The sequence below is a fragment of the Camelus bactrianus genome, chromosome 5 (genome assembly GCF_048773025.1).
Source record: "Camelus bactrianus isolate YW-2024 breed Bactrian camel chromosome 5, ASM4877302v1, whole genome shotgun sequence".
Lineage (NCBI taxonomy): Eukaryota > Metazoa > Chordata > Mammalia > Artiodactyla > Camelidae > Camelus > Camelus bactrianus.
In genome coordinates, this window is record NC_133543.1 from 41,152,269 (window position 1) to 41,162,322 (window position 10,054).

Consider the following 10,054-nt stretch of genomic DNA (forward strand, 5'->3'; position numbering starts at 1 on the left):
CACTTACAAACAAGGAATGTTGGACGGTGTTACAAACACTATGTGTCCCTTTTGATTCTCTGATATGTAATACTTGTGCCCACCTATTTTACAATTGAGAAAATGTTTAAGCTCAGATAACTACCAATCTTTATAAAATCTAACAGACTACATAGTGTCTGAAATACTATTTATATAATATAGACATTACTGAAGTAGCAAGTGCCTATAATATTTTCAACCTAGAATCAACATGCTTGTCCCTTTTTTGTGTAGTTATTTTTTTTTTTTTGCAAACACACTTATCTTTTAGTATTTGCAATATTTATTCATAAATAGGCACAAAATAATTTAAAAAGCCAAACTGCATTGGGTAAATTTACAAGCCTTTGCCTTCTTCAACTCATGCCACCCACGCAACATTTAGTTTTACTATATATTACATCTTTCTTTACAGCAGAAAACTTTGGAGTCTTTTAAAGGGCAATACTTTTGTGTCCCCTTATGATGTGGGTGTGTGTATATATGTGTGTATATGTATTACATTTGTCTTAACTGCAACAACCAAACATGGCCAAACGTTTTCCATCACACATTAGTAATCTTTCTTCTGAACAATAAAATTATTTTTAAACCGATAATAAAAAGTTTATACCACTGTGTGTAGTCCGTGTTCTAAATCCAGGATGCCACGGAGCCAAAATGCCCTTTCAGGTTCTGCCTGCAGGTTAGGAAATAGCAACAGTTTTTGTTTTTGTTTCTGTTTTTGTTTGTCTGTTTGTTTCTTTAGGGAACAAGGGGCTGGGGGTGTCTGGGAGGGGTGGGGGCCAGCTAGAGCTGAGGCAGCTCAGGGGGATCTCTCTGCCCTTGTGACTTGCCCCCTCTGGACTTTTAGGTTTCTTTCCAGTTCCTCTGAAGTGCATGGAAGGAGGTCTTAGAAAGGTAAAGTGTCCAGGAAAAGTTTGTCAATTATTGCTGGTGGTGGTACCAAGTCTTCCAGTTTCAGGTAGAAAATGCGCTGTAGCCCCTGTGTGCAAAGCGTACGGAGTTCTGGGAGCTTCCCCAACAGTTTGGACAAATAGTTGGGGCGGTTCAAGCCCCCATTATTGAAAGTCACGTGGTCTTTGAGACAATTTACAATCTTATTTTGCAGTTCTTCCACTCTCTTGGGTTCCTTGAGCCCGTGTCTCTCTGCAGAAAACACAATCAGAAACAAAAGGCGAATGCACAAAGCAGTTAGCTAGCTGACAGGATCAGGGAGGGTCGGCAGCAAGGGGAAACCGGGATGAATCCCGCTGGGCAGTTCTGGAGGAGAAGTGCCCTGTGCCTGTGGTACTGACCTGTGACCATAGCCAGGGCAGCAATGCAGGAGAAGGCAGAAATGTCGATGTTCATATTCTGCAAGTTGGAGGAGAATTCAACAATGGAATCAATCCATTCCCCAAAGCCACGAACGCATTGCAACCTGTGCAAGACCACCCCATTGCAAAAGATGAGTTTACCCTCCACTGGGTTGGACCTGCAATTAATACCAAAGAGAGAGAGGGGAGAAAAAGAGAGAGAGAGAAGCTAAACAACTAATTACTTGAAGAGCAATAAATGAGGGATTTAAAAGGCACCTAATTACCGAAGAGTTAATAAAATGTAGACCAGTGGACCTTGAAAGGGTTTAATTTCATAACAATCAAGAACGCCCCCTATCCCACCTCCATCCCACTCATTCAAGGCTTCTGGGCTCATTCCTTCCTTTCTCTTCCTTTGATCTACTCCCCTTTCCCTCTATTCCCTCTTTCACTTCCCATTCTGTTCTTCCCTCTTCCCCCCACTTTACTTCCATTTTTCTCTTTCTTTTCCTTTCTTGATACCTCTCTTCCTCCATTCCCAGCCTTCCTGGATTGCTCTCTCCATTACCTGTACGCTAATCGCAGCACAAATAGTTCTAAGAAAGCCGATTCGAAAAGCAGGTCTTGGTCTGCTTTGGGCAGGTCAGCGAAGCCCGGGATCTTCTCAGCCCAGCCCCTGATGATCTCCATGGAGCCAGTCAGGAGATCATAGAATTGCTGGATATGCTGGGTGTCATCTCCACTCATCTGATAGTCAGGGTTCGCCTGGAACTGGAATTTCATTTTAAAAAGCACTTAATGAGGTTCTCTAAAATATATAACCCGTGAAATTGCTAACCTCGTTTCTAGTAGGGGAGCCAGGTTTTTATAACAATTAAACCTCTCTCTGACCAGTAAGGAAATTAGATGTTCCGGGGCAATTAATTCAATTAGGGATGGTGCTATGAGGTCGCTGCTTTAAATATGTAAATTACCATTTCCATACAGACTAAATACAGTGCCAACCAGCCCTGGGAAACGTTCACTCTTATCTCCACAAAACAATTGACACGTTAGTATTCATGCCAGTCCCAGAGTGGGTCTCAAGCAGAGACGCCCTTTGCAAATCTTAATAAAATTGCAGTGGCTTCTAGGTTTGCCCGACATATTTCCTTCAATTAAAGCCCACACATTCCTCACAGCTGGGGTAAGAGGAATCTGACCACTTGATCCCCCACCCACTACCATTCCTTATACCCTCTCTCTTCCCCTTCCCCAACCACCCCCACCACCACCACCAAGCAGGCATCCCTCTCCCTGACAATGCCAGAGAGGATGAGGATTAAAGCATCTCTTTGAAGGACTGGGGATGGACCCCCAGGCAGAGCATTTTGCATAGCCTCTGGTTTGGGCATCAGAGGCATTACCGTGCGAGTTCGTGTGTGCACAGTGGTACTGGGAAGGGGCCTCACAGAGATTTCACCACTGTGGCCTGTCCTCTCTTACTTCCTCTGCCCTGGCCTCCTGTCGACACCCCCAGCAACAAGGTCTGTCTTTTGTGGCCCTGCCCAGAACTGTGAAGTCATGGTCTTGCCTGCTTCCTTTATCCCTTGGGTCTGGAGGTTAGTCATGAGGGGGGAAGGGGTCCTGCCCATCTGTCAGTTTGTCCACATGATACGCCCCGCCAGCTTCTTACCCTGGAATAGTCCAGGCTGGTCATAGCCGGGTTGGAGTCGACATGGGCCCTGACAAGGGCACTGATCAGACTCACCGGGGGCGAGGGGGGAGAGGGCTCCTGTGGGCTCTTCGGTTTCGAGGGTAAACGACCTCTCCGGCCTTTTAAACTGTCCGTGCGAACCACTGCAAAGGAACAGCTGGATGAGCGCTGGACCCAGCTGCCACCTCGGCCCCTCCCCGGGGAAGGCCGCAGCCGCAGGGCACCGGCAGGCAGAGCAGGGCCCCACTGCTTGTAAAGACTTTACTGAGGAGAAAAATTTAAAAATGCAGGGTTGCTTTATGTCTTCTTCCAAATGGGTCGTGTAGTTCAAGGCGAGAAGGGCCTTGGAGGCTTTCTCTAGGGCAGGATGGGCAAGCAGGCAGCTGGTGGGTCTTAGAGGCCAGAGGCCGGTAGTGGGGAGCAGGAGAGCCCCCCAACCCGCTTCGGCTTTGAAAAGTGGAAAGTGGGGTTGGGGTAGGAGCAGCGGTTGCCCAAAGGCGAAGACTGGGGAGTGGGCTACATGCCCCAACCTACCTTCTTTGACCATCCCAACAGCCAGGCACTTCTGAAATCGGCAGTACTGACAGCGATTCCGACGCCGCTTGTCCACTGGGCAGTTTTTATTTGCTAAACACACGTATTTCGCGTTTTTTTGCACCGTGCGCTGCAAAAGGAGATAATATAGGCCGAAGAAAAATATTTTTCTCTTGAAAATCCAACAACCCGGGGAATCCAGAGACAATTTCTGAATGGCCAGGATCCCCACTCCCTCTCCACAAACAAACACATACACAACTACTTTATTATTTTTTTTTCCTTTTCCTTTCTCTGTCTTTTCTTATTCCTCCCCCAGGGCATTTAACAGAAGAAAATTGATAGCGTTAACATTTGAGCTAACCTTGCCGCTCCTTGCTGTGTTTTATATGCCAAGAGAAGGAGAAGGAGACGCTCAGTAAATACAAATCCGTGGGCATTCATATTATTTACATTCCTTAGAGACCTTCTCTATTTAAAATGATAAGATTATTCAATCAGGATGGCGAAATAAAGAGATCACTTAATTTGACCATAGGGAATTCTGTTCCACTTGGTTAGCTCAGACACGGTTCTCTGTCCTAACCAATTTCAATCTGAACAGGGAAGACAGCTCCTAGCACATGCAAATGACCCTCTTCCAATTCGGCTCCGGCAACTTCGGGCGGGGGCCTGCCGGCTCCTTTGCGTGCGGGGGATGCAACCCCGGTCTGTCTGTCTTCCTATTTCCCTTTCTCAGGCACCAGAAGCCCCCGCCGAAGACCCGGGGCGGCGGCAGGGCAGCCTCCGCGGACCCCGGGAATCGGACGGTCCGGGACCAGCTGGGGCTGGGCGCCTGCACCACTGCGGAGCTCGCATTCCGAGGCTCTGGGCACTAGGGGGCCCCTACCTGCCTCCTCTGCCCCCGGCCTGGCTCACCTTAAAGAACCCTTTGCAGCCCTCACAGGTGCGCACGCCGTAGTGCTGGCAGGCCGCGTTGTCGCCGCACACGGCGCACAGCCCCTCGTTGGAGGGGGAGCCCCGCGACGGCGGCGATGGCACCTGCGTGTCGAGCAGCTGCGAGGCGTGGCCGATCTGCAGGCCGGGGAAGCCCATGGACGCGGGCTTTCGGATGGGATTGGGCACCGCGAAGGTCTGCCCGTCTACCACGTGGTGGCTGCCCGCCGGCTCTGGGTTCATAGGGACGTGCAGAGGCCCGTCGAAGCGCATTTGGCAGCTAGACACGGGGGTGCCAGGAGGCGACTGCTTAAAGGAGAAGAGGGAGAGGCGGGAGACCGGCGTTTTCCTCTGCTCGATCATGTGCGTGGTGGCCACGTAGTTCTGGTGGAAGTTGTGGAGGGAGCCTGGGTCGTCCCACATGGGGCTGTGCTGCACCTGGAAACCCGGGGTGGTGGGCGTCGGGGGCGAGGAGGGCTTGTAGTAAACCGACCCGGAGTGCGGCATCATCTCCTCGGACTGAGGGGGCAGGTGGCTGTGTTGCTGGTAGTTGTGCATCTGAATGTCTTCTACCTTAATGGAGGACTGCTGTCCGGACAGGGGCATTTGGTACAAGCAAGGTGGCTTGACGTCGTAGCCTGTGCTGTAGTTGTCCATAAAGGTACTGAAGCTGGGGAGAGAAGTGGTGGCAGTGATTTCAGTGTTGGTGAGGTCCATGCTAAACTTGACAAACTCTGGAGTTAAGAAATCGGAGCTGTATTCTCCCGAAGAGTGGTAACTGTAGCTCTGAGAAGCGGGGCTGGCTCCTTGAGGCGAGGACCCATACTGCGCCTGAACACAAGGCATGGCTGGAAATGAAACAGGGTAATATACACTCAGCCTGGTCAACTGAACACTTTCTCCCGGGCTCGGGTACACCTGGAGCTACACCGGCAGCCCGCGGTGGTCAGAGAGCGAGTAGGGGCGCGAGAGGAAGGGCGGAGAGCGCGAATACTGCGAGGCAAAACAGTGCAGGGCAAGGAAAGACTGATCCAATAAAGACCCAGAATTGGAAAGCTATTGAGGGTCTCCATTCCCGGATATTTCCAACACCTCCCCCTTCATCCACTTTCATGGACAATCCCGCTCCAATGAGCCTTTCCTCTGAAGCTTTGGTTCAGCAAGCTCAATCTGGAAATAAAGTTGAATTGCACAATGAGAAACTTGTTCCCGAAGGCGATGGGTCGGGAAAAACTTAAGTTACAGGGCTTGCTGAGAAAGATCCCATTGCCCTGTTTCTTGACGTTTAAGGAACCCCGGGGAGAGAAAGAAAAAAAAAAGTTGCACTAACCTTCAGCCGAGTTACAGGCGTTTTCGAGAAAACTAAAGGTGGACAGTGTCGTAATTCAAAGAAGGACAAAGTTTCCAAGATTTTTAGAAAAGCAGTGGAGAGCCCAGCCTGTCGGATCTCCTCCCTGAAATAAACATACAGGAAGCCTCAGGGTGACTTTCCGGACAGATCTGGCTGGGCATCTGTATCACCAGGCAGGCCTTTTTATGCCCTCCTTGATTGTTTTATTGGAAATTAGTGTGTAGCCTTTATCAAACTTAGCAGTTAAAATGAATATGTAAAAGACATGGCTAGAAACAACAGAAAATTTCACCTACTGACTGTAAATCCTTGCAGAGAGGGTTCTGAAGGAGGAAAGGTATTCCATGCAGTTATTTAATACTTATGATGAAGTAAACTGGCCCCTTTGCTAGGGTCTGTATGGGGGCAGTGGGAAGGAAGTGTCACTTCCCTTTTAGTTTAATTCACAACTGAATAAAAAGAAACTAGAGTTTAATAAAATACAGCATTGAAGCTTCTTGATTTTTTTTCCTTTGGTGAAATTAGCTTTTCTTTTAGGAGGGGTGGAGGTAGAAAGTAGAAGTCAAGAATATAAAATGTAAAAACAATCTTTCCCTCCACCCCTAGGAGTTGCAAAATGTTGTTAGCAAGGCCTGGGTAGCCCTGAAGGCAATCTGAATGGAAACATCTGGATTTCCAAAGAGCTTTTGATGGAGCACTAGGTTTGGGGATACAGGTGAACTGGCATTCACTTTTCCAGGAAATTTGTCTTTCATCTTTAATGGTCAAGGGGTAGAAAGAGGGGACTCTATTTTTCCAGGAGCATCTTAGGTCAATTGCAGAGAGAGGTAAATTCTGCTTATCCAATATTGGCACCAGTGTTAGAAGCGCCTCTCAGCATAGCAATCTGAACACCTTCCCTATCCAGCCTTCCACAATCTGCCTACTTGCTGGAACAAGGCATTATTGTGTCCTAGTAATTTTCAGATGTTCCCACTTGGAAGACATTCTAGAGCATAGACAATTTTATTACTAATGAAAAAGAAAGCCAAGCATCCAATCCTTCTGTTCTCCCCAATCCCTTCATAATCTTGCTACATGGGGGAGGGACAGTAACCAGAAAAAGTAGAAAGAAAGGAGACTCGACCCCCATAGCCCATGACAGATATGCCTGTGTTGGACGTTAACCCTCTGGTAACTTCGCAGCTTCATAACTGTACTCTGTTCTGTCTCTCTGTCTCTATCTCTCTTTCTGACAAACTCACACACACAAACGCGGCATATGTCAAAACCAGAAATTTCAAGCAACTTAGTAATAGGACACTCTAACAACCAACCGCGCCCCTCCACCCCCTTACTCAACAATACCCAGGAAACATCGGCACGCTGACCAGTCCCGGTGACACAGTTCCCAAGCAACACATAAAATGAAGAACTTTCTTTCTCCCTGTCACTTTGTGGGCAGCGTCCAAGGCCCTTGTATACGCAGAACTTGGAGTCTCCGAGTCCAAAGACAACAATCATTCGCACTAAGAGCAAACTTTGCACACATTTCTGCGGGCAAGTCCGCAGCTCCCCAAACTATGCAAGCCTCCCTTCCACGCCCACCAGTGAGGAGCCTGGAAGCCTCTGTTGGGTAGCAAAGCAGGAGTTCCGACATATAGCCTCTGTCGCTGCGCACACCTACTCCCCATCCTCCCATCCAACTCGCGCTCCGCACCTCTGGCGCCCACTTCCAGAGAACCTGCACCACAACAAGCGGAAAGAAGAGACGGGCAAAAGGAGAAAGGATAAAAGAAAGCGAGCTGTACAGGCTGCACTTACTCACTTAGGAGTTCTCCGCGTCTCTCTTCATTCATTCAACTCGGCCGAAGTGCAGTTCCCTCCCGGAGTCGGGGTGGCAGGGTCGGGGAGGGGGTGGGCGAAAGGGGCACAGGGAGCCGGGACGCCAAGAGCCGGGAGGGAGCAGCGGAAGGCGGCCGGCTGGGCAGGCGAACGGGACCGCGGAGCCTAGCGCGAGCCACCGGGCGGACTGGCCCTGGCCGCCAATGTGCCTTTGTTTATGTGGCTCGCGCTGCCGCTGCCAACATTCACCTAAAGTCTCCGCGCGTCAGCGCGCGTCAGCGGCCTGCCGCCCAATCGCCGCGCCGCCGCGCTCCCCAGACTCCTGGCCCGCGCTCGCTTTGGTATATTTCCGACCTGACGTCACGAGTGGGGCTGATTTTAAGGTGGGAACCGTTCAGGGTTCACCTTGGTAGCCAGCTAGGTCTTTTATTTTTTTTTTCTTTTTCCGAAAGAGGTGTGACCTCTCCACTCAGGTCTGCGCAGCCCGCAGCACCGCATCTCACCTCACTTTCCCCCCCAACCCCCACGCCGCCGCTACCGCCTGGTAGTTCACACGTGGAGGAGGGTGCAACAAAAACCCGGGCGGAAGGGAACCCAGGCGTGGGCCAGGTAGCCAGCACCTGAAATCGCACGAGATGGGGTGTGCCTGGCAGCTCCCTAACCTCACCCACCCACAACTGTCACCCCCATTAGCGGAAGCGTACAGATGTCCCATGACACAAGATGCTCAGAGGCTCAGGCACTAGGGGTGGGATTTCCCTAGCCCAGCGCACCCCCATTTTCTCTCTTTTCCTGTCCCTGGCCTTCTCCACCTCTGGCATATTCATATTCTGTCTGTCTGTCTGTCTGTCTGTCTGTCTCTCTCTCTCTCTCTCTCTCTCACACACACACACACACACACCCCCCACGGTGGAGGGGAGTGGGTAGGGCCTATTTTCTGTTTCCTTCTTTCCTTGTAGTGCTCACGTGCAAGAGAGGACGTGGTGCGTGAGAAGGGGAGGGGAGAGGAGGGAGGGGAGAGGAGGGGGTAGCCAGTGACCCACCCCTTCAGGGATCCCCGAAGTCTCCCACTTTCCTTTTGCAGACAATGCAGCCGAGCAGCAGGCAACAGGTGTGCCTTCTGCAGATAGGTGCTCAAGTCTCACCTTTTGCCATACTTTGACACTCCTGGGTGCTCATCAACTTGTACCTTTCCCCGAGGTTTAGAGAAATAAATTGACCCTCCTCTGAAGCACAAGGGCTCTCATAGCCTCAATCGGAGAGCCAAGAGGGAAAGACTGAACGTGGGGAAGGCGTGGGGAGGGGTGAGATCTCTGCAAAGCGCACGGTGTGTGCAAACAGCCCTCCCAGGAGAGGGGCCTGGCGGGCGGCGAGCTCGCGGCACCCCCGGGGGCGGTCCCAGTCGCCGCCGACTCGGCTTCACAAGTCAGTCCACCCTCCACGCTGAGGGCGCAGGGCGCTTTCTAGCAAAGAAATACTGCTTCTCCCGGGAGCGAGCCCCCTTCACGCACCCTGGGCCCGAGCTGGCGTGCCTCGGGGCTTCTCCATGGGGCTGGGGGAGGAACCAGGGGGAGGGAAGGTTCGGAGGCGTCCCCCTCCTCCGCCCGCGAAGACTTCCAGCCGCCCCTCCCCCTCGTCGTGGCTCGCTTCCAGGCTACGGGGGCCCCTTTGCATCACCCCCCATGCTGGTGTTCCCAGTACTGGCCGGCCAAAAGGGCCGTGGAACTCTCCGCGTCCCCAGCCCCTCAGCCCTAATCTGCACCCCCGCCTTTGCCCGCTCCCGGCAGCCGGAAAGGCGAAGCCATCAGATGCCCCGCGGCTGCCCCGAGAAGCCGCAGGCTCTTCTGCGCCGCAGCCTCAGGAAAACCTACGTGACCACCTTAAGTTTCCCCCAGATGTTGCGATTGCCGCTGCTTCTGCCGCTGCCGCTGAGGCTCAGGGGTGCCCTAGCGGGCGCGAGAAAAAAATAAAACCAGGAAGTGTGTGTGTGTGTGTGTGTGTGTGTGTGTGTGTGTGCGTGGTGTGTGTGTGTGTGTGTGTGATGTGTATGTGTGTTGGGGGGGATGTTGTGGTGGCGGGTGAGGGTGTGTGAGTAGAGGGGTGAGGGGAGGAGGGCGAAGAATAGCTTATTAGCTGGGTAGCGTCAGCGCCCTGTGGGCAGCAGCGATTCCACGCGAACGAAAGGGAAAAAGTGAGAGTTTGGAGAGCAGGGGAGAAGGAAAGGGGTGGGGGTGGCGGTGACGCAGGGGCGCAGGCATTGACGCACCCGCCCGGCTGGGCCCAAAATAGCAGCAGCTCCAGCTTGGTGGCGCCCTCCCGGGTTCCCTTCCCCTTCCGCGAGGGAGCAGGGCGCGGCCTGGGGGAGCTTTCCTTGATCCCAGCAGTGGGCCA

The 10,054-nt window shown here is 51.9% G+C and overlaps 1 protein-coding gene across 10 annotated transcripts; it reads right to left on the reverse strand.

Moving 5' to 3' along the window:
* Window positions 1-255: 255 nt before the first annotated feature.
* NR4A2 (nuclear receptor subfamily 4 group A member 2) lies at window positions 256-9,823 on the reverse strand. 10 transcript variants are annotated; one of them, XM_074363685.1, is made up of 8 exons: window positions 7,647-9,809; window positions 5,819-5,942; window positions 4,471-5,158; window positions 3,553-3,682; window positions 2,998-3,161; window positions 1,891-2,093; window positions 1,320-1,498; window positions 256-1,170 (listed from the first exon to the last, which is right to left on the reverse strand). In XM_074363685.1, exons 3-8 carry the CDS (start codon window positions 5,143-5,145, stop codon window positions 914-916), a joined length of 1,608 nt encoding a protein of 535 aa, XP_074219786.1. In that variant the 5' UTR covers window positions 5,146-5,158; window positions 5,819-5,942; window positions 7,647-9,809; the 3' UTR covers window positions 256-913. The 10 variants fall into 10 exon arrangements, 9 of the variants coding, with proteins under 9 accessions (XP_074219786.1, XP_010969618.1, XP_045363572.1 ...); XM_010971316.3 differs by having other exon boundaries at window positions 4,471-5,336; XM_045507616.2 differs by having other exon boundaries at window positions 7,643-9,809.
* Between the last annotated feature and the right edge of the window lie 231 nt (window positions 9,824-10,054).